The sequence below is a fragment of the Amyelois transitella genome, chromosome 5 (genome assembly GCF_032362555.1).
Source record: "Amyelois transitella isolate CPQ chromosome 5, ilAmyTran1.1, whole genome shotgun sequence".
Taxonomy (NCBI): domain Eukaryota; kingdom Metazoa; phylum Arthropoda; class Insecta; order Lepidoptera; family Pyralidae; genus Amyelois; species Amyelois transitella.
Genome location: NC_083508.1, coordinates 9,441,789 through 9,467,611, shown reverse-complemented (window position 1 = coordinate 9,467,611; position 25,823 = coordinate 9,441,789). Strand labels below are relative to the sequence as shown.

The window sequence follows — 25,823 nt, the reverse complement described above, 5'->3', positions numbered from 1 at the left end:
CGTAGAGCATGCTACGATTTCTTGAAGAGTATGCTACGATTTCTCGTAGAGCATGCTACGATTTCTTGAAGAGTATGCTACGATTTCTCGTAGAGCATGCTACGATTTCTTGAAGAGTATGCTACGATTTCTCGTAGAGCATGCTACGATTTCTTGAAGAGTATGCTACGATTTCTCGTAGAGCATGCTACGATTTCTTGAAGAGTATGCTACGATTTCTCGTAGAGCATGCTACGATTTCTCATTTCTCGTGGAGCATGCTACGATTTATACGAATGATACTCCGAAATATGTTTTGATTATATTGACGAATGCGTAATTAATGGCAAAGACTTAAACAGTAATACCCTAAGTCTCATTACTTTCAAGAAAAAGGATAAGCAGTTAAAATATTCCAATACACGTATTATTTGCCATATTTAAATTAGCCCGCCGTCAACCTCCCACTCTGTTTCAAAAGAGCGTACACCGCACCTGTCATTCGCTCCCACATATTAGCCATTCATCTCAATGGGGGGCACGTTATAATTATTGCTCGCTTGACAAATTGTCTAAAAGTGCTGGAACAATTTGATACAATTTTCGACGGTTTCCTACACGGATTTGCATATGCGGGGCCGCTATGCAAATATTTTTTTACACCGTTTGCCCTACGGAAAAGGAAACACTTTGGGTGCGCATTTTAAAAAGATTTACGCGCTTTGTCGGATCATTAAGTGCGGAACTAATTTGCTTACCTTTGTAATGTGTTAAGCATTGTCCCGGATAATTGCTAGGGTAAAAGTCCCCGTAACATGATATGCAGATTTCCGCTATTGGTTTTCCCCGGGGAATGTTTGCGACAAATGTCATAGAAATATATTAAATTAATTTCAGACGTGTTTTTAGAAGACATTTTAGACAAAACTAATTTCAATATAGCGGTAATATATGTTTTGAGCTTGCTTTAATAAAGATTAATATTTATTTGGATAAGGATTAATACTAAATTAAATACAATTGTTTATAATTAATCAGAAAAGTACTAATAATAAATATACCTAATTAAATAATTTAAACTAATATTAATATTATTTAATCTTTTGACCATAATAATACCAATTTTGAAAACTTCTCTTCAAATCTAATTTATCTCACTACGAATTCCAAATCTATCAAACTGAACGTAGTGAAGTCTGCGTTCAGTTTTGAAGATTTGAAATTGATTGAAATAGATTTGAAAGTCTTGTGAATATTGCTTTGGGATAGAAACGTGGTATGTATGTTCATTACCCTTACCGTACCGTTAGTGAACGTCAACTAGCTGAAGTATAAAAAAGTTACGCCATCCACTTCCACAGAAAATAAAAATGCAAGTTTCAGCAATAAACAGCGGCGGTGTTGCCATGTAAATCTTTATACCTTCGAATATTTTTTAATTTTCGCCGCCAACTTACAAGGGCGCAACTTCTCAGCGATATCGAGCATGTGGGAATCGTCGGAATTAAATTTTCTTTGTTTTCCTCGGAGCCTCTCGGCGTTATTAAATTTCCTTGTGTTTTTTAACACAGCCGTATCATTAGATTGAGGGTTTCCGTCAAGAGGAAATTGTGGCGAGGGGAGGGCTGAGCGCCTAAACATATTGAAAAAATAAAATCCTGGCTACTTATTGGTTGCCGGCGTGTAGGGCGCTCTACATCGTAATTAATAAAAAATATTTTTTAATATCAAATGCGTAGGCAGATTTTTATCTTTGTACAATTGATTAATTATTTTTTTAATAAATATCATATATTGTTGTGATTGACTCGAAACTAGCAAAATATTTTCTTTTTAAAATTTTATATTTTTTTTTTGTAAATTTTACTTAGCACCTCCCTAATCTTTTTAATTATAAACAAACATCACCCTTTATGGTATTACGCAAAAGTTATAACCGGAACTCCAAAAAATATAAATCAGCCTAATTCAACCACAAAGTAGAGCAACTTCCAACTCAAAACCGCACAGAAAGACGTTTGAAGTGGCTTCGTAATAAGTATGGCCGCGACACTGCGCTGGTTTAGGAAATTTTACCTTAAATATACATATTACATTACGTGAAATTGCCCATTTTTTCCACTCTCCACCCCAGCAATTAGGGTCTGTGTATAAATATTGCATAGCTCTCATTAATGTGTGTGTTCGCTTTTACTACATATTTTTATGGCACACCTTTTGGACGGCTGCAAGGAACCGAGTCGTGGGAGGCGATGAATAATTAATGCGAGGGACGTTTTTCTTAGTGCATTTTTGTAAGCAAATATTGCTAAATTGAAGTCACCGGTGTATAAGCAATAACGTTGACTGAGTTTTATGTTTACTTATACTCGTATACTTTTCCTGAAAAATTGTATGCAAAGAATTGACAAAGAATTTTATAAAATTTATAAAATATTCATGTCAACAAGCTATGGTAGTATACACGAACATAAGATAGATTATTTTTTTTTATTATTACCTTGATCACCAGGAGAAGGCATTCGCTGACGTAAAGACGCCTGAAACAAAAATAAAATACAGAATTTAATATTTTTAACAATAAATTTTAATTGAACATCTTATTTACGCTAATCAATCAAAACCGACATAAATCACCATTTATTAAATTCATTTAGCAACACCCATTTTTGGAACACGAAATCAGAATTAAAATATGGCGCATTTGACTGATTAGAAATCCCTCCAAGATTGCATTTCGACAATTAACGCATTAAGAATTTTCGCTGGCAATAAAGCGCTACTCTTAATTAAGGGTGCCTTAAAAATTGAGTAGAAAATCAAGTAGCGAATCCGGCCGGGGCTGGGCCGGATCTAGTGAATGGACGGTAATATTTTAGTTTGCTTGAAACAAAAACGTCTCCCGAGGGGTTGAAGTGAAGAGCTGTCACGTAGACACAATAAGCCTTTTAATTCGATTCGTCAGGACGGACTCAGGACAAAGGGCCGGAGTTATCATTCAATGGGGCACTTCTACCTTTTCTTATTACTTTGCTTCGGTTTTCTGTGAGGTGGACTGAGCGCGTTCACACTAGGTGATTTTGCGGTTACAAAGATCATAGTATCAATAAAATAAAAAAAAAAATACAATAATTTGAGTCTTTCTTGAAATACAACAAATTAAATGGGGTGGCAACATTGTAAACCGCTGTTGTGTAAGTTATATAATTAACATTTAACGATGTGAATGTACACAGAAATTATTGTCTTTTATTCTCAAGTCGCTATAATCTTTCGGCGAAAAATAGATAGTGCCTTAATTTTTTCTTTGTCCCAATGAATGTTGAACAGTGATCGCTATTATTTGTAGTTCATTGGTAAATAACAATTAACTTCAAAAGCATTTTGTTTTTTTATTGCAATTGCATAAAATTTATTTAAATTTTTATTAACTAATTTTAAAATTTCATTGCCATATTCTGTTATGAATATTTCAATGACTAAGTTTGTTTACGTATAGGTAAAAATAGTTATTTTTCGCGTCGTGTGATTCAAGCCTCCCACTTGATCCCGCATCGTGCCTCGACTACTGAGTGTCAGCTAACGCCTTTATTTGTTGCCACCACACTTTTAAACTAGCCCCAAATGAACGTCATATTAACCTTGTTAAAGACATGTCTGTTTCTAAGTAAACAGAAGACGTATTACTTAGGAATTAACGATTTGAAAGTGTACTTTCTGTTTCATTGACTAAATCTTTGATCATAAGTATACTTAGAGCAGTAAAATCAAATGTAAATATGGGAAGGTATGTAATACTTTTGCATACTACAGACAAAAAGGTGCAGCTAGTGCTAGCTAGGCGCAGAATCTATTCGGCGCATGGAAATTTGGTGTGTATGTTATTCGCCGAATTTTCCACGGGAATGGAAAATTTGAGACTTTGCCCTTCACACAGACGTAGGTGAAGCTGCGAACTATTTAAATATATGATGATATTATTTATATAATATATTCAGATAAATCTTTCGCAGCTTCGCCTACAACGTAACAAATAGTCCATGTAGAGGCTCCATTAAACTATGTTCGCGATAATTCTAGTGAAATTATGGCCGACCTGATGATTTCTATGATTAAAACTGAAGAGAACCAGTAGCAAAACACACCCTTCAAGTAGCTATTAAACCGACGCGTCTTCCCTGAATATTTCATGCACTATCCACGATCTACTACTCGAGACGTACAACTTGATACCTATCAGCACATTTCAATTTACCCGCTCGGTTTTATCTTTAACGGCGGGTAATTATGCCTCAGACAACCCCTTAACCTATGTCGGTTAGTACTCACGCTCGCACCACTCATACCTTATTTTCATTACACGAATTTCAATGTAGAATGTCTGGAAAATTCAGCGTTGTTTCTTAGAAATCTGTTTCATTTGGAAAATAAGTATGTGGATTTTGAAACAACATTTCATATATATTTGTTTGTGTTAATTATGATGTTACATTAATAAAACGAAAGATGTAATATTTCATTATATTATGTTCTATTGTATTAACTGATGACAAAATATGGGATGCTCAAGCGGGATTTCGAAAGGGAATGGGATGTACTGATCAGGTCTTTTCCTTGCGGTGCATAGCCGAAAAGTTTTTGGCCAAGAGTCAAAAAGTCTATTGCACATTCGTAGATCTGGAAAAGGCCTATGACAGAGTTGAGAGGAATGAATTGTGGTCAGCACTTTCTATGCATGGGGTGAGCAGTCTCTTAATACGAGCACTGAAATCCTTATATGAGGATTCGAGTGCTTGTGTCAGGATAAACGGAGCGCACACTGAGTGGTTTAAGATTGAGAAAGGCGTTAGGCAAGGATGTGTTGCGTCACCGTGGCTGTTCAACCTATTTATGGATAGCTGTTTGACAGATTTGAAAGAGTCTAAAAGTGGATTAAGGATGAATGAGTTACTCGTCAAATGTCTGCTCTATGCCGACGATCAGGTTATACTGGCGTCATCAGCGGAGGAGTTACAGGAGATGGTAAACTGTATGCATGAAGCTTTAAAAGAGAAAGGAATGAAAGTGAACGTAAGTAAAACTAAAACACTGGTTTTTGAAATGGAGAAAGAAATGACAGCATGTAATATTTTGATTGGAGGAGAAAAAGTGGAGCAAGTGAAAGAGTTTGTATATCTAGGATCAAAGTTTACATCAGATGGCAAGTATGATAGTGATATTGAAAGGAGAGTGAACGCGGGGAACATGGTGAATGGAGCTTTGCATGCCTTTATGAGCAGTCAGAAACTATCCAAAAAGGCTCGACTGGCTGTGCACAGGGGCGTGTTGGTCCCGACATTAATGTATGGGAGTGAAAGTTGGGTATGGCAAAAGAAGCATGAAAGCAGAATAAATGCAGTGGAAATGAGAGCGTTAAGGAGTATGATGGGTGTGAAATTGAGTGACAGGATAAGGAACAGCGTGATAAGGGAATGTTGTGATGTGAAAGAAGATGTAGTTACAGGAATAGAAAAGGGTATGTTAAGATGGTTCGGTCATGTGGAGAGGATGAATGAAAGCAGGTTGACTAAGCAGATATACAAGGAGAGTGTGGAGGGAAAGGTCGGAGTGGGAAGACCTAGACGAACGTATCTTGATCAAATTAAGGACGTCCTGGTAAAGGGTCAGGTCAAAAGTACCCGAAACCGCCGAGCTTGTATGAAGAGAGTTATGAATGTGGACGAAGCGAAAGAAGTATGCAGAGATCGTGGCAAGTGGAAAGAGGTAGTCTCTGCCTACCCCTCCGGGAAAGAGGCGTGATTTTATGTATGTATGTATGTATGTATGTTCTATTGTAAACTTTGAAACTAGAGGTTTGAGAAATTGTTTAATGACATTTTTTTTCTATTGATTAGTTCAGCATATTCATAAGTAAAAAAAACCTTTTTAATTAATCAACAACTGAATAATTTATACAGGATGAATCAACATTATTTTTTCATCATACAATCATGTAGATAAAAAAATTGTGTAAATTACTAAGTTCGGTGCAACAGTAAAGGTACTAAAATGTTTGGATACATTGTTATGATCAGAGTTTTAAAATATTATTTTTAAAGAATATATTAAGCGAAACTTTTGCGGAACAACGTCGTCAAGTCAATATACATTATAGCACACATTTCATCACTTAAAATGAACGACAAATATCCCAACTTACTTCTTGGTTAGGGCTCCTTCACACTGTCGTTTATTTTTTTTTTATGAAAATATCTTATTTTTATATAACCTACTAACGGCCTGCTATGGCTTCACCGGTACATACATAGCCTATTACCTCCGAAGATAATACGAGTACTTATCAGTCTAGTATTACCCAAGATGAGTGATTCCTTTAAAACAAACAATCAAAGTTACAAACATTAAGTTTTAGGTATAATATTTTATGGCTAATAGATTTGAGTAAATTTTTTTACAATTATGTTTTGTTTGCAAATGGGTTTTCTTTTTTAAAACTGATCAAGAAATATTTCGGATACATTATTAAAATCTGTAAAAATATGGTTACAACACTATAACGAAGCTACATAAAAATGTTTTAAAAGTCTTTGAATAACATTTCTCTCAATGTAAACGTGTCTCAAAGCAAACAATAAATCCTCGAGTTAATCATAATGTGAATGCTGAAAGTGAATACTTTAATTACACTAATGGACGAATGTTAATTACAATGGATCACAAGAGGAATTGTCGCGTGATGTATAACGATCCTAATTTGGAGGTAAGTTTCGCGAAATGTCTTTGATTGCTTTTTTGCCATTAATGAAATTTAATCTCAGTGTGTTATTGTTATGTTCAATTTGTTTAGTATCCCAATATCCAAGTTATAAGTGATATGTATTTTTTGAAATTTTATCAATGAATGAAGTTTACTTACTTTACTTTAAGTTTATTGCAGAGATAATTTTGCGGAAAATATATGTATTTATCTAACTTAGATATAACAAAAATCAGCGCGCATCATTATCACCAAATTTGTGATAAAATAAAACAAAAAGATAGGATCTTTTGATAAATACACCATTTATAGCATAATTAAATGGCCATTAAATCATACTAATTGCGGGCCGCTTTGTTTTTTTTTGTGCCGCACAATTTTTCTCCCGATTTTTTGTCGAGCAACAACCACGAATGGAATTCCTTTATTTGAAGGCTGTTTACCAACAACCGGTTGACGACAAAGGATATTTTAAATTATGCCCGCGATAAATTTCATGAGAAAATGGAAAATTTCGGCGGCAAAAAGAAAGATGGGTTGAAACGAATAATTAATTTTTGACAACAAAGCATTGTTTTTGAGACTTTGACTGTTTTGTTTAAGTATCTTTTTATGTACAATATTTATAAATATAAGAAATTGTACGATACTTTACCAATATAACACCTATGTGTAACATGAATATTTTAACATAAATAAAAAATTGTAAAAAGCTTCCAGGAGGATCTTATCCAATAGTTTTCATATATGCGTATACAGCGAACCTGATAAGAACGATTAACATAAAGTAACAAGGTCTTTATGGTATCTAGTTTTCTTGTTAGTATCAAATGCATGTTACTACTCGTAGTCTCAAACTGAAATGCAGCAACAACACTGATTTTTTTGCGCATTAGAAATCAGAAAATGGTTGAACAATGATTTAAATAGTATTGCACCATCTCTTTGATGGCAGGAAGCGTTGTCTCCGGGACGTCAGCCGTCACACAGCGCGGTCACCCCGGCTCATCTTCTAATTGTTTTCTTTCTGTCCACAATGCGTAATGGCTGCTTTGATCTGTTGCCTGCAAAGTGACTGGAATGGGAGTGGGTGGGCGATGCGATAGATGTATTGTTTTGTTATTGAGGAAAATGTTAAATCTGTACCTAAATATAAAAGTGGCGGATTTAAGTAATGTAATGAAGAACACACCACCACCGAAAGGATATGTTATAGAGCTATGAACAGAAATGAAGATAAGTTTAACGTATAAGCAATAAATACAGCAGCACAGATGACGGCTAAAGGCTAAAGTTTACTTCAGACATTACAAATTTCTGAGATCTGACACGTATCTGTTACAGTTTAAAACCCGAAGTAGATTTACCAGTCACGTAGGTCGAAGACACGTGACATTTTGCGAACAGCGGGCGCAAAACAAAACACAAATTATGCGGCGAACGGTGCCTGTGTGCGGGCGCGCTGTCTGTGTGCGTGAGCCTGAATTAGACGAGAAACTTTCAAAGTTTTCCCAAATTTCTGCCCCCGCGCCCCTCCCGGCTTGGATCGATAGCGGCGCGCGCGAGCGGGCTCCCATCTCCTCAACACCGGACAACACTACGTATTTCAGCCTCAGTATTTACCATGACGTGTTTTGCGGGCGAATTTCTCTTTGTACCGATTTAGTGAGTGCATACGTGATTCGAGCACGAGTAAATCTGTAATCTCTGTTTTGTTAACGCTTGCTTAATTTGTGTAAAATGTTCTCTGTTAGTTTTGATTACTTTTCTAATTAAAAGCTTTTGTTAGTTTATATAAACAATTTCGTAGTAGCGTTCTTTTAAGAGACTTTAATAAATGTCACTTTCATTTCAGGCAGCGAGGTCATCGAAGACTCCACTGACATCTTGGCATTACCTTCGTTAGAAAACTAACAAGTCTATAGCATTGGGAATAGAATGACCGTTGCGTGAGCGGCGACCCGTGCCAACTGTCACCCTGCAAAACAAGAGCGACAACTGAAAATTGGGTGCGTGAGGGGCCGCCATTGTTTGTCATTAATTGAGGGCTTTGCGATGATCTTGTGCCGAAGTCCGAGGCCCGAGGCTCGAGAGCGACACTCTTGGGAGATATCGGCTCGCCAATCGCGTTGACAGGGACCCTTCGGCCACGCTCGAGGTGGGAAAAACTACCGGCTGACACTACTTAACAAACGGACCGCGCCCCGGCATTTTCTTGAGTGCTTGTTAATGTTTTATAGGCGGAACTTTTTCAAAGTAGTGCGTAGATTGACGCGCTAAGTGTACCTACATAATTTAACACGTTTCCACTCGGACGTACCGTGTTCGAGTTCGACGTTTACACTGTACTTATCCGTTTCTAATGATAGATATGGTTAATTTAATCGTAATAAAAATCCAATTCCTAGAGCGGCTATAAAAAGCGGAACGATAAAGTTTTCTGATTTATAACAATTAATATTTGAAATATTGACAATATTAAGGGAAATGGTCGACAGCCGACAAATCATCGGCCGCCCCGGAAGGAGGCGCTGGCCCGCCGCTCTGGGACTTTATTTGGAAATGGAAAGTCTAAAAAAATAACGACAGGCGAGTGCGGGACTGTGATTTATGCGAGTGGCTAGTGCGCGTTCGATTACCGAGATGATATTTCTCGATATTAAAGTGTTGGTCGGAGGAGTGCGGACAATATGACCCGCGGAAGATTTATCGGCAATTCGGAGTGACGTCGACGGCCGTTACGATTATTTCATTATATTGTCGGCGCCGTAAAAACGGTTGGCGTTTTATTTTATTGCCGGTTCACGAACGAATTTTTATTTCAATATTTTATTGCGCTGTAAAAGTGGCTGCAGTTTGCTTTGGCAAAATTTAGCGCATCACCGCCTCGGGAGTCTACTGGTTAGTTTGTGCGTCATAGTCGGCTTTATGGTCGGGAATAATTATTATGACAGTGTGATCACGTTTTATATGATCAACCTACGAAACGTTAATTTTAGAAACAATTGAAAAGTCTTCTGCGTAGTTTACACTCTCGGCCCCATTTCATATTTACTTGGTCTAGAGATCATAGCGGCATGTCGCATGATTTGTGCGAGTCTCGGGACTGCCGGTATCGGGGGTCGAACCCGCGTCGATCGCACGTGCAGTACCGACGTGTGTATACGGACTGAAATATAACTTATGTTACTTCATGCTTGCAAGATATTTAACAGTATTATTTATGTTCTTTTTTTGTTTACATGATATAATGAGAAAATGCCGTTTTAATCACATTTTGACAGACTTCAAAGGTCTTTCCTTGTTATGTTGTAGTCCATCAGAAAACATAAGTTTATTTCATAGTCTTTTAGTCTAAGCGTAAATTGGGTAAATAAGTAAAAAAATATACATATCTCACTTATAATTTGCACCAATACATATTTTTAAGACAAATAATCCTAGTAAAATGTTGCGAAACCAAAGTAAAATGGTTTAGATGCAGCCAAGCATACGACCGTGATTCATGCAGTTATTCAATAAGCCGGCTTGTCCGGGCCCACGGCGCCGTGAAAAGCCCGATCCGGTAGGGTTGGATCAGATATACATACGGGACAGTGTGAAAAGACCCTTAGTATTTTTGACGCATGCAAGAGAAAATCTTATAAATATATATTTATTTTACATACATACATATATGTAGTCACGTCTATATACCTTGCGGAGTAGACAGAGCCAACAGTTTTGAAAAGACTGATAGGCCACGTTCAGCTTTTTGGCTTGATGAATTTAATAGAATAATTTTTAATTGTAAATAAAATATTATCAATTTACCAAAATGTCATGGTAATATTACAATAGAATTGAGATTAAAATAGTGACAGGTTGCTAGTTCGTCCACCGACACCTTTTCAAAATATAGTTAAAAGCATGTTTATGTCATGCTTATTTAAATAAAAATTGTTTATTTAAAATTTCAAATATTCCCTCTATTTATTCCAATTTTCATAATGAGATCTTAACGTGCAAATTTTAAATACTTACAAACATCAAAAGAAGAATACCTATTGGTTCATACTTGGCCCAGTCATCGCAAAATCCAATCAATTCGGACCCGGAATTAATTTCGTCTTTTACATAAGGGTGACTGACTCTTCTATGCCCAGCCTAAACCATAGAAGCTACAAACTTGAAACTCGGACATCAGCTTTGCTACAACGTAGTGCTGAGTCAGTTAAATATAAATGGAGCTATCATATAGTTAAACTAAAATCACGTCATAATCTTCACACACGAGAAATTATTAAATTTGGTTCTTTCATGAGACACATTTATATCTTCCATCGCGACAGTCCGCTATACTTACTATTCTTATTGTAATGGCTTTCAGAGGATGTGGTTTTACGTCGCATTCTTCATGGTCCAGTAGACGCGCATTAAAGTTTGGAATTCCATTACAGATGGTAACGGTTGTGAAGATACATAAAAGAAATATTACAATAAAATTTTGAAGATGCCATTTAAATGGACTTAATGGACAATGGAGGAAATATCCGCAGTAAATAATGATAAATATGTCGCTGTTAGTTAAATCGATTTCATTCGTTGTGGAATATTTAGTTGCATGTGATGGTAAACGGTTAGTGCGTTACATTTGAGACAGAAAACATGAACTTGATTGATTTTTACGATCCACCGTATTTATCGGAGCACGTTATAAAGATAAGCGAAATAACAAATGCTACACTGCCCTTGTCACATTGACGTCCTGCCACGCTAGGTAATGCTATTAAACAAAAATTATTTAACAAATAAATAAATTTTAATATGATAATTAACGTTGTGTATAACTTATTATAAAATAGAAATAAAATGTTGCTGCCTTTTTGCACGTATAGTAAACCCGCGTCTATCCACGCAGTCAAAGTCGCAAGGTTATAATATGCATCTCGAACCTACCAAAACCACACGACTCCGCCAAGCTTTCTATTTCTATATCCACCTGCATCAGCAAACAAACTTCAACCGACTGTAATTCCTTAAAATTGGAAATCAACTCACGAGTATCATTGTGAAGTCGCGGACTTATCTCGACATTCGGGCGGTTCCACACGACCAACTTATCCGGTGCTGAATGCCGCACATCACGGAATTTGTAAAGAGACGACGTGTGTCGCATGCATGTGGACGGCTTTATCTCACTCTTAAAGTAAAATAAGGAGAGTATCAAAGAGGAATTTTTAATTATCATAACTTGTAAGAGGTAGACTTAATTAGTTCAGGCGTTCTCCGCCAGTGGCGCCTGTAAACCAAACTGTGATCCAGTTATGGGTAGTGCAATAAAAACAAAATAAATAAAAGACTTTATTTTTTAATGTCAAATTTATTTGAAAATAATATTATAGTAAGATCAGGTCAAGAGAAATCTCTGAACGGAATGATTGGTCAAAAAATAAGTCGCCTGAAATTTAAGGTTTCCTTATGATTTTAGCAGAACTAGATGTTCTGCTAGTGATGATTGAAATGTAAAAAAAATGTAGAGCTTCAAACTACAGGGATAGACTTCTTAACTTAAAAATTTTAATAAAATATCTATCCACATCCACACTAATAATAAAGAGGAAAGATTTGTATTTTTGTATGTTTGTGTGGAATAAACTCAAAAACTACTGGTCCGATTTTGATAAAATTTGGCACAGATATAGAATAGACCTTCAAAAGTGACATAGGCATAAATTTGTTTTGAAATAAATTTATTTCAAAAATATAAAACACAAAAATATGTCCACCCGTGCGAAGCCGGGGCGGGCCGCTAGTTATGAAATAAAGTTGGACCATGTGCCACGTCTATTCATAATTTATTTTGTAATATCACTGACTTTCAAATACCCGAAGTAGGTAAATGAGCAACTATGCAATGGTTGACCAAATTTAATATTATATTCATTTTCATGAGATCATCAATTTTATAAATCTTCATGTTACTTTTAACTATGTGGACACAGAAAAGACAAGAGTAGGTACTTGTTTTAAGATGCAAGTGTGATTCGACGATAGAGACAAGGTCACCATCGCATTAATCAAGAACCCAAGTTTATTAGCTCTTCGAAGAAAAGAACCAGAACAGCTGGCACACACTATGTTTTACCAGAAGCATTATAATTATACAATACAATTCAATAAAATTATCTTAATTGCTCATAAAAATACATATGTAGTAGAAACATACATTATGAATACGTTGAGCAAAGGCGGACTTATCGCTAAGCAGACTCTTTCAGCCAACCTTATGATATATTTATAATATACTTTACAATTATATTACTTCAATTCTATCGTTAAGCTGAACAACTGAACGTAGCCTATCAGTCTTCCAAAACTGTTGGCTCTGTCTACCCCCGCGAGGAATAAAGACGTAATTATATAAAAAAAAATTATAAATGCGCCTGAGTTCTAACCGCTTCACAACAGACACGAAGGTATAAAATCACAATGGTTGATGTGATCACACATCTCTATTGTGTTAATCCCGCGGGATGTGCCACTGGAAGTATCCGGGATCCGTTGACAACGCAACGGATCGGTGATGCCATCGTCTTTGTTTGTTAGATGCATCGTATCTCAGTACTGTGTCAATAAATGAATGGTCTTTCATATATGCTTATACATATGTATATGTGTGGGTATTTATTTATTTATGTACATCAAGGAAAAAAAATAGAACTAAAGAGATATTCAGTACAAGGGCACTACTTATTTCTCGAGAATTTTCTTCCAGTAATGCTATATTCACCTTGACATTATTTTGATACATTTATGTATTTTTTGGTTTTGAATGTGTTGTACATTAATGACGTTATAACTAGGTATGAAATTACTATTCAAAATACATTTTATTTACTCAAATACACGAGATATAATGAAGGTATAAAATATTGATAAGCCAAATTATTCAAATTAAGGTAAAATATCTTTTTGTAATAAAGAACTATCTGGCCATCAATACAAAATTAAATATTTTCAATTGATTTAAGTACCTATACTTATTTTTACCTTTCGTTTCATGACGACATTTTAAGTTTTTCAATAAATGTATTCAATTCTCTGCCTACCCCTCCGGGAAAGAGGCGTGATTTTATGTATGTATATACATACATACGTATGCATTCAATTTCGAGAAATCCAAACCTAGGTAACCAATGAATGCATTATTTCAATCAGGTACAGTTAACAAAGCAACAATAGCCGGTGGCTTCCTAACTTCTCCAGCAAAAGGACGGATTTAAACCTGCTTATTATTTAATTATCCCGCGGGAGCCCACGATAAGTCGGCGTGGCGAGCTGTCTGAAGCCCGACAGCCTTCTGGGTGACGGGCCCAATTAATTAGGCATAGAGCAGCCTCTGTGAAGGCGCTTACATACATTACCGACGTTGCAACTCGAAGCGTATACCTAGTACTACCACTAATTTTAGAATAAAAAAAATAGAAAACATTTTGATTTAACTAGAAAACATCACAGTAATTAATCAAAATCAATAGGGAACAATGGAATTCATAGGTACTTACACATAGCTACACAAACGGACGCAAAACAGGATGGCGAAATAATTTGAATACGTAACGAATCGGAGGGTTACGTACGGGCGTGCCATTCTTTAACTTGCTCCTCCGGATAAAGAGCTAAACTTGTTTTTAAGGGATGACCGATCGTGGAAATTTATGTATCGCTAACACTGCCGCCGGCCGGGTCCGGCAAAAAGAGGTAGCCCGACGCACAGGAAGACGCCAGATGGAACGAAGAATTATGCTCCCCGCAGGCTGATGAAGGGAATGTGATTGTGAACTTTCGACGCTATGCAAATCACACGATACACGGTCGTCGGATTTGTCGCGCCGATATACCGATCTTTTATTCCCAGATTTGAATTGGCGTAGAGCAGGGGTTCGGTATTGTACGGTCTCATTTTTTTTGTTTGCGACTGTACCTACCCAACTTTATGTAAACTTGGGATGTTGTTCGAACCAATGTATTCAAATTGATTCATCGAGAAGCAATTGATGGATGGCCGGACTGTGAAAATACTTCAGTGGAGAATTTTGTAATAACACGCTATTACTTTTAGGCGTGTTCGATTTTACAATCACGGTTGTTTAGATAGGGCTAGTGGTATTTTATTGAAATACAAATGAGTGTAGGAGCCCAGCGACCCGTGCGCGGAGTGTGCTTCGAATAAAAGGGCCACATTAGAATAATTTGCGTACCGAACGAGCACAATTCTTCACATGGAGAGACCTTAAATTTCACTATTTTACATACTTGGGATTATCATATCGGGAGGCCCCGGGCAGCCTGGCCCTCTTTTTGTGATCCGCACCCGATCCCTATCCGCGTCTCCGAAATATTTAGTTGTTACTTTTTGTTGCGCCATACGTGAGCGAACTCTTAATCATCGCCAGTCCACTATATTTTGAATATCACTTTGGACCACAAAAGATCTACCAAATGAAATTTTAGTTTGAAAATTGGACGACTTGCCTTATTATGACGCAGCGAATTCACAATATTTGATATAGCTCATAATCAAATTTTCGGTTTTTGTGATTATCTCAAATGTTATATTTCTATTTCCAGTATAGCACAACAGTTCAGCAGTTTAGTTTTCAGGTTTTAACATCAAACATACAAATCGCAAATTCGAAGGGTTCTCGCCGCAAAATATCTCATAACCGCGTATTTCACAAGAAACAAAACACGATGTGGGAGACCTCAGGTACCTCGCTTAACCTCCGCAGTTATTGTCGGCGCCAGGCGAGCCGCAGACGAGCCCGAAGCCCCTCGCAGCCTGATCGAAGGTGGGCGAATTAGCCCAACTCTAAAACCTCAATTAAGTCTCGTCTAGCGCGCATTCAGAACGGCCACATCCAATTATCGCGGGTAGCTTTGTTTCGATTTGGAAACGGAGTCGACGTCGTGAATGGAAACGCCACATTGTGTTCGACGGTTGCTATTTGTACTCGATATCTAATTAAAAATTTTGCTGTTTCGGTTTAACATTTAGTTGGGTTTGGGTAAATATGCTTGATGTTATGTAACTGATAATTAATAAACTTTTTGTAAAACAAGTATTATTTGAAATATTTTCAACAAATATTAGCGTTAAATAAAAGTACACACTCGGGCTATGTACTACCTTATAACGTGTAATATTTTATATGTCTTATAAATTACTTGGGTCAAGTAATTCGTTTTTCAGAATTAATAAAATAAAGTATAGCAACCACACATTCGAATATTGCTCACTAGCTCTTTGCTTACAAAAATGTCAAATCATGTCTGTATAATCAGTCACCCCACGATGATCTTACAATTAGCGTCATAAAGACGACGATGACGGATGGCGGCGGATTAGCGCGGCTAAGTGCGGAAATATGTACCAGACAATGTACACCCCTACTGATTCTTTCATTTAACAACAAATAATAATTGAATTTGTTGGTATTAATAAGTTAATGGACTCACTAAAGATAGAAACAGACTATTAGTATGAGCTGATTTGGGCATTTTGAAAGGATTGAATGCTCTATCGCATATCACAAAATACAAGAGTGTTCGAGTATACGCACGTTTTTAAGAAATTAGGGTCACAGCTGACGAGATATACTAAAAAAGGGACATTCATTTTTTATGTTATAAAAGTAAAAGCAATTAATTGAATTATGTTAAAAAAAATAATAAGATATCCATATAAAAATACTGCTTAGGCAATAAATGCATTGTAGTCTCTAATTAAATTATTTAATTCATGAAATGTGCAATCATTTTACATAAATTGTTGCTGAATATGTATTTTTGTTCTAAAATAAATTAAAAACTACTACATATTTCTGTTTCTATCACACAAACAGGCCAGAATCACATACACGAATCCTTTTAATGACGTACAAAAACAACTTTGAGCAGCGAGCATTAGTAATCATAATTACCTACTACAGCCCGTGGCCATAAGAAGTGCTGTCAAGCGTGAAATAAGGCCCCTCTACACGAGTGTGGCGAAGCTGGCCCAGTCGTTCATGTGACACGTATGCCTTTGCTGAGAAATTTCTACATACTAACATATGTTTAAAAAAAGTGAATATTCTTGGGCAGATTAAAAAAAATTTAAGTATTTTCTATTAAACTTTTCAACATATTATTATATATAATCATATTATTTGCAGTTCACTATTAACGTTAACTAAGAGTTTAGGAGAGCGTTAGCTAAGAGCTAAGAAATTAGCAAATTATGCGTCTTTAAAGTCGCTGTTAACGCTGCTTTTAAATTAATTGCCCACTCCCCAAAATAATGGAATTAACTTAATCGAATAGTTGTTTACATTGTGTCACTGAGAGCAATTAAAATTGTTTCGGAAGACTATAAATCATTGGCGGGAAAGTGAAACATCACGCCGCTGTGTGCACACCTTGCAATAAATTTCCCAATTACTGGGAGAATTCCGCGATGGCAACACTAGGGTGCGCTTAAAATAAAATTAATTGCTGGTAACATCGGGTAAGCACTATAGATAATTAGGGAAGCATCAGAAGACAATGAGAATCTTGTTTTGAATGTGTAATGGCTTTAATTTAATTTCATAAAAAAGTAGATTGCCGTATTTCATTGAGTTGTTTTATGTAATTGCAACTATTATTAAGATGTGATGTTAATAATAACCGTTACTACGGTTAAAGTTTTCCGAACATATTCAATTAATATTATCTATCACAATCAAATTCGTGGTTGTACTACATGGTAGTAATTGACCGATTTTGATTAAGAAAATTCCCACGTTAACTTTAAGAATTCTTTATATCAGGCCTCCATACTAGTGGGTTTCAAGAAAAAAGATTAGAAAAAAGGCTATCTAAGACGATCAACATTATCTTGACAGTTTAACAGTCTCATTTAAGTATATCAAATTATATTTCAATTAGTATAAATAAACCTTGACTCAAATACGACACGTAAAATCTAAATTCACCTTCAAAATGCAAAGCAATGGGGCTCAACAAATTTCATTACTGCAGCTCACGCTGATTTCTTCAGGCAATTCTGCGATAAATATCAAATTATAATATCCACGATAATTCCACCAGACAGCCACTGTCTGAAGGCAGAATTTAGTCAAAATTAGGTTCTCGTGTTTTGGATATAGTGGGGGTATTTGAGGTTCGTATATCGTTACAGTGTTGAATTCATGTTTCATATATCGTACAGTGGGGATTTGACCCGTAAAGGGAACTCAAGTAAAAATAAAAGAGGATCAGCTACTTTGGTCTCTTACTGAGAGTGTAGTTTCTAAGATAGTTAATTTCTTTCCATCGGTTATGCCAATAATCTTTATATTTACGCAAACTATATTTTCACAAACTAAAAGTTAAATGTCACATAGCATATCGTAATTTTAAATACATCTTGGACAAACGACTAATATAAACAATTATAAAATTGAATTTGCAGAACTGCTTTATAAAAGTTAGACTTGGGACTATTTTTTTAGGAGATGGTCAAGCAATTTGAAATTTAATTCCATCACTTACCACACAGCTGAACGTGGCATTTCACGTCTATTCACGACTGTTGGTTCTGTCTTCCCCGTAAGGGACGAAGACGTGATTACCTACATGTATGTAACTATTTTTCATCCGAGCAGGTCGCAAACAAACTTCGCTGACTAGATTACGTCTGCATCCATCACAGCGCCGTATATTATAAAGGCGAGTACATAAACTATCTCATATCCGGCGCACAGATGCATTAGTGCTGCTCTCCTGAATTTGTTAGAAATTACACCGCGGACATGCTCCTTTCATCATACGAGGGTATGTAGATTTGGGGAAGATGAGATGTAATTAAACTGGTTGAATGTATGTTCGTGTGCGTTTTATATTTATAACGAATTTTAGATAGACTAACTCTTGCTGTCACTACAGAAAAATTAACAAATAATTTTTCGAAATCATCTCAGTTGTCACAACTATCTGTATCGAATTTCAGAGTCAATGTTACATTTTTACGAGTACAAGTATCCATCTTGAGACAAACATACCAGCAAAAAAGAAAAGAGAAAAGAAATGAATGAAAGGCTCCGCTTAACTCCACAGACAAGACATAGATCTTCTAAACATGATCTGAATTAACTAGTTTTTGCTATTGTGGTCATTTTCACAAAATATTACCCTATGTTAGGTACTTCTGAAGTTTTTGTCTGTTACTGTCCTGTCAAAATCGGTGAATAGTATTAGTTAATTTGTTGAAAAATAAAAACTAATCTATTCTCTTCTTTACATCGAATATTATGAATATCAAATGGTTAATACCTTTATATTCATACTAACATGATAAAGGTCGAGGGCTGCGTCTCATCACGCTGAAGCACCGAATGGAATTAATTTGGCCGCCAGACAACGGAATCTTACAATATTTGCACTGAGATTGTAATCGATCGATTATCTCGTGGCCATACCATACAAACCATATTGGGTTTGTTAATTTGAATGAAATTGAATTTTGAAGCGGGATTGTATATTCGTTGTTTTGGGATTGACGTGTAAGTTTCATATAAGATAATTAAAATTATGGTTTCGAAGATTATCGAAAACTTTTAATTTTTCTATGAAGTATTTTTTTCTGACTGATTGACTGAACTGATTGATATAAGGGTATACGCAGCATTAAATAAGTAACTTAGATTTATGATATGTGGGTATCAAGTACTTATATTGATAGATTCAGGAGATTTCCGACATGTGTGACGCACAAATACATAAATATAAATACAATAAATACAATATTATAATTATTTTATTTTATATTTTGTGTAGGTATAAATATATTTATTTAGTTTAACCCCACATGAAGTTCTCTGTAAGACCCAATGGTTGACTGGTAGATAATGCTTCTAGCATTAAGTCCGCCAATTGTGCTATACATTTGTATCTTGTGCAATGAAGTTTAAATAAATAAATAAATAAATAAATACCGAGTGATACTGACGAGGGCTCCGAGTTGATTTATTTTGAGGTACAGTACAGTCCTAAAAATCATAAAATTTAAGATTCAAATAAAAATAAACATTCTAATAGATCGGAAGGGATCAATAAGACGGAAAAATTGTAGCAATCTTGTCGCACAGTATTAGATTCTGATTTATTCGCGGGCGACTCCGTAGGGTGGACGAGGCATCCGATTGCCGGCCACTAGATCTAGACCTACCCTGCTCTTGTTATCTTATGTTATCTCGATGATTGAGGGGTATTTATATACAGCTTCATGCGTCAACTTAGATTGGTCGTCTTACTTGTTAGGAAATAGAGATTGTGCTATACGGCCGATTGAGCACACCTCCCCGCACTAACTTCCCTGTCATTTAACGCGAATCCATGCAACAAAGGCTCGTGTCAAATAACAAAACTAGCAAGCCTTACGAATGCCGGATGTAGATTTGAGTAAAGGATTTTATGTTGCAAGAAAAACACCTATTCGGTTCAAGAGCCGCGCGTGATGGGATGGCAGTTACACAAATCCTCTGAAAATAGTTTTATTTTATTATTTGTGAATTAGAGAAGTCCTTTTGCAATAACTTAATTTTACACGTGAATAATCCTAAAACTACTCAAAGCCAACGACTAATATTGATAGATTTTTATATTTCTTATCAGTGGCAATTTGGGGCACGTCATATCCACTGTGACGTCATGGCTGACCCTCAAAACTGCTCAAGGGCCGAATTTGCAGTATTCTTCATAATTACTTCTTCCGATTTGTTTGCTGGGGTGCCGGGTGAAAAGTGAATCCGGCGGAGTCAATAAATAATAATACTAAATGCCCATCGGGCGACCGGGGGCTGGAGGGGCTGCTACCGTTTTGGACATCCTATTTTGAGATACTGTCGTGATTCTTAATTATTTTATCTAAAATTTTATTTTATTAAACTTATAATTTTTTTTTTACAAAAGGTGATTAAAACAAGTACTTTGGATATATACATACAATATAATCACGTCTATATCCCTTGCGGGATAGACAGAGCTAACAGTGAGCATGAAGAGATTAATAGGGCACGGCTGATAGAGGATAGAATGGGGTATTCACAATTACATGTATTAGAATTTTGCCATTATGCTGCATACAAACGAAGTTATAAAAGCCTAGAAATTTATCTACTGAATAACACATGGTTCAGCTAGGTATATTTTTTGTTTGTTTCTCATAAAAGCAAGCTCAAAGACAGCCATTAAAGTTTACAAAAGTGACAAATTAGTTTACAAAATAAAATTACAATTAATTTCACTTCAGATTATCGCTAGTAAAATATAAAAGAAATGAGTCTCAAACAGTCGCAACCCTGACTCGCTAATTATTTAGGATCTATTTTGTTAGGACACGGCCGGACCCCAGTTTGCATGTTTGGACCAACTGGCTTCCAGTCGATCGCCCTGACGTTCTCGTTTTAATAACGAACGCTTAGGAATGTTTGGGGAGAATTCTCTGTATTGGAATCGAACGGAGGACTTTTCAATCTTTGTTGACTGACGTGTACGTGTGATACTAGATTTATTTAGCTGTATTTTTAAAGGATTTCTTTCTCATTATGACCATTATATGAGGTATTAAACATTATATGTAAATCCGTGATACCACCTCTTTTTGACATTGTTAGATAAATAGTTATTGTTTATATTTAAAATAAAGTCTTCAAAAGACAAAGCATTATTGTTCAGAATGTTAAAAAGACTAAAGAAGAAGAATGAATGGAAAACTATTAGCATATAAATAGTTTGTTTTCATGGCACAGAAATGGCTGTTTTGAGAATTTTGGTTTGCTGTTGTTGCTATGCCCAGATGTGATAGCCGGAAATATTTTCTATTAACCTATACCCAAACACAAAATTATATGAACCGATAGCAAACAAAGGCGATAAAAATCGGGCTACACGAACTGAAACAATTGTTCAATGAAGGCTGGCATAAGACACGGAGATGAGTCGTAAAGAATAGGCGGCGCGGAGAACTTTTCCCATGGAGGGCATAAATTGGTTTCGGAAGCAGATCACGTAACGGTTAAGAGTTCACAAAACTGTGCTATAAATCGGACGCGCGGAGGTGCGCCGGAGACAAACGGCGCCCGAAGAGAACTGCGAACGAATGGAGAGGATTGTTACGAGTACTTTTTTATTTCCTGACGGTTGGTTCAATGACATTAGCTTGGAATGATGATGGTTTAAATTTTGGTTTGCCTTGGACAAGGCTTGATCTCAGTTGTTTGAGTGGGGTCCTCCTGGCATGTTTCAATTTAAATATTGTAGTTAAAATTATGATCAGTTCATAATCATAAGTTTTCAATGCTGGTAAATTAAAGGTTCCCTAGCCTGCTCCAATAAAATGGTAACAAGCGCAGCTCAGATGACTGGCTACAACTGAGATGGCTTCAACCAAAAACTTTACTTGGAAAGAATATCGATATACGAGCTTTTTATTTATATAATTCGCTCCACAGTTTCGAGTTTATTGCCAATAGATTTTCCACAAAGGATCAAGAGATAGCGCCAGTAGGATAAGGCCCTAGGCGCTTCGGCGGGAGTCATTTACGATACTATATTGTTTACTAGAGGCCGCCCGCGACTTCGTCCGCATGGAAACCCTATCAATCCCGCGGGAACTCTGGGATAAAAAGTAGCCTATGTGTTATTCTGGGTCTTCAGCTACCTACATACCAAATTTCATGGTAATCGGTTCAGTAGTTTTTGCGTGAAAGAGTAACAAACATCCATACATCCATACAAACTTTCGCCTTTATAATAGTAGTAGGATTACTGTATTTACCTACCTACATAAATTTACAATAGCGTAGACTTCCAATTTAAGCTATGACAGCACTTCTTACCGATTACTTGGGAAGTAAACAAAGGATAAATGCACTATTAACTATAAATTCATTATAAAAAGATTGTCAGTATTTATGTCCCGTTTGCTCCAACATCCCGCTATGAGCAGATTATTAAAATTTTGACCAACTAAATATCTATCAACATTCAACTCTGCATCATCGTCAAATCCTTTAGGTATTCTACTAGTCTCCTAAAATAAAATTCAGAGTATAACGTCTTATTTCTAACAAGCCAGAAGCACAGGTAAAATCTATAGCTGAGAGCAGATTCATGCCCTATAAAATCAGGAGACACATCCAATAAATACAAGTAGCAAAGATACCGCAGGCCCGAAGGCGGCGGAGCGAGTAACGAGCGTATAATTCTCCGCCAGGTGGCGCTGTGGTTTGTCTCGCCGAGCATAAATGTCGGCTAATTCATGTAAATAGCTTCTTTATGTCCGTTGCCATTTTTTGATGGCTTGTCTAGCGGATGTTAAGATGATAGGGCAGTGTGTAAGTTACTAGTGCTGAGGTATCCTTTTAGATGTTTGACTGAAGCGTAGTTACTCCTCAGTCAAGTCAGTGTAATCAAGAAGTGTTTTTCTATAGATTCAATAGTATTAAGTATTTTTATTGAACGAATAAAATCAAAAATTGATAGATGATGCACAAGGAATTCAATAAATGTATCAGATAATAATGAAAAAAATAAATTAAATAACCTACTTTATACATGTTGTATTTTTATATAACTGGCAACATGCCTGACACTAACATTAACATTGTCTAGTTTATGTTATATTTTTATCTCCCATATCTGGATATAATACAGGAGTAGTTTCAATTCTACTGAAATCCAATAACATTCGATACATCTGAAGTCCGTTTTGCCTCACACAGCATTTCCTTAATCTAATCAGACGGCTAGCTCCCTACATACACATATTACCGCAAGGAGTCTTAGGAAATCCTGTTTTGCGCGTCTAATAGGGCCCTTGTTTAGTCTGGCTATATTTAGGTCGGGGGCAATCTGAGAGGCATTCAGCTGAGCCGCCGACAAGTCGCCGGCGCATGGGTTGCCTAGGGTATGTCTCCTGAGAACTCAGAACTCTAATATTGGATGCGGTACTTGATGTGGTATTAGATTGCTTTATTGTTGCACAATTCGAAATATTTCCTTTGTATTTACAATATAAATTTGTTAAAATTTAATTTTTACGTTAATAAGTTTCAGCTTGGATCTATTATTATCTTTACCAATCGATATCGGTAAAATTATTATGTTCATAATTTGGTAACCATCTTACAAAAAACGCATGTTTCAAAAATATTGTTGAATAAGTAGATTTATAAAAAGGTGCCAATTTTTATAAAATTTTGGATAATACACCGTTGAAAAGTTAAAAAACTTTGTTATCATTGATGCCTTCTCTAGGACCCAGAAGCCTTGTGAGGGCTGCCCTTTCTCATTATTTACGAAGGGCCGGTGAAGAGTGTGACACGGCACGTACGGTACTAACGAGACGTTTTGTGACCAAGAGTGGTCACTGTTGATTTTTTTAATGGACAAATTATATTTGCTCGCAAGACCCGAGAGAGTTGCGTGCTATTGTCTTTTTAAGGGCGGGAAGTGTAGGTTTGTGAGGTAAAACTACCTACATAGGGTGGCGTATTGACTTGCCAAGAAGTCTTAGCAAACGCACTGGATAAGAGTAGTATTGGGTATACCATATTAACAAGCAGTCAGTCAAGTCTGAATTTACCTCAAATTTGAATTGGCTTATGAATATCAAAGCATGTCACAAAAATTACATTCAATCGCGCTATATGATTCAAATCCATTGCAATAATAACTCAAAATCCCTTCCCAATTCATATTTCATCACAAACACGAAATCTACGGACCTCCCAAACTATAAAATCGAGCAGACACGGCAAAACGGTTTTCCTCCGATTTGCTCACAATAGCTCATTTGTTATAACCTGATAGCGTAGCGTTATTACCGCCAAACAAATTGAGTCGAGCCTTCGCCACCTCAGACTAATGTAATTCCGGATTGCGCGCCCAAGAATAGATATTTAGAGTGGATTGTTTTCGACAGACCGTAATGAAAGTCTGATGTCGGGTCGAAATCAGTTTCGGAGGTGAGCGCGCCGCAGGGGAGGCCACGTACATTGTAATAAGACGTGGAATAACCTAAAATAAACCGCCGTTCGTACAAAGATGGACACGGGCGGAGCGGGGTCGCATCGACCCTTACTGCTTAATTTGCCTACCGTAATTACTGTCCTCGGGTTGGGGAAGGACCCCGGGGCTCGGCCGCCGTCTTACAGGTTATTGCCAGCGTGCGGGCGCCGCATGTATGCTCAGCAAATACTATACCCTTGTCGTTAAGTATGAATACGGGTGTGGACAAAATGTATTAGCTTAGGCTGAGATTCGGACCGTGTTTGCGCAGCGATGATAGATTTATAGTAATTGTGTTATTAACGTTATGGGATAAGGGTTTTACGGGACTTAAGTAATGAAGGCCTTTTACCTAATGCCCGGATTTATAGAGAATTTGCACACGTGGTGCACTGAGTAATCAACTTAGTTGAGCTCGGGCGAGGTTTACTGCAGGTGCTTAAACTTTGACTGTCAGAGAAGCTATTGAAAATATATCGGGATACTAAGAGACTTAGGTCAGCTATTAAACAAGGGTCGTGTTATTGTTTATGACAGTTCACGAAACGAAATATGTCAGAATTATTTTCTTGTTTACACAGTTACTTCAAAAAACATTTATTTTGAATCGTTAACGAAGGTCGTTAAAGATTGAAGTGTCTCTGTACTTATTTATTTAATGTTACTTTTTCTCACAGCACCAGTAACGAGTAAAAATGCAAAAACTTCAGGAACTCATAATGATGAGGACATACTTTCTTTTGTTTTGGCGCGAGCACCAATTGAATAAAACATTTATGTCGATGGGGTCCATTAGGAGTCGAAGAAGTCCCAAGAGTTTTTAATGTGTTTTGTATGTATTGGTCTGTCATGGTTTTATTAGCAATAAAGTATACTTGTAGGAAATCTCTTCATTTTGTTTTTCATAGAGAAAAAAAAACTTATTATTTAATTTTATTTTCTCTACGAAAAATTTAAATATCTTATTATTATATTAGTTGTTTGCTTGATCTTGCACTGTTTTAAGATC

General features: G+C 36.4%; 2 protein-coding genes across 2 annotated transcripts in view; both read right to left on the bottom strand.

Annotated features, from left to right (window-relative positions):
- Positions 1–3,078, bottom strand: part of LOC106134481 (uncharacterized) — a 101,978-nt gene extending 98,900 nt beyond the window's left edge. The window contains exons 1-2 of the mRNA XM_060954852.1: positions 2,996–3,078; positions 2,480–2,519 (exon numbers count right to left, since the gene is read on the bottom strand). Coding sequence (XP_060810835.1) covers positions 2,480–2,519; positions 2,996–3,078 — 123 coding nt within the window. The remainder of the gene's footprint in view (positions 1–2,479; positions 2,520–2,995) is intronic.
- LOC106134523 (ATP-binding cassette sub-family F member 3) overlaps positions 1–25,823 on the bottom strand; it is a 434,240-nt gene that overhangs the window by 122,260 nt on the left and 286,157 nt on the right. The gene's annotated exons all lie outside the window — the stretch shown is intronic.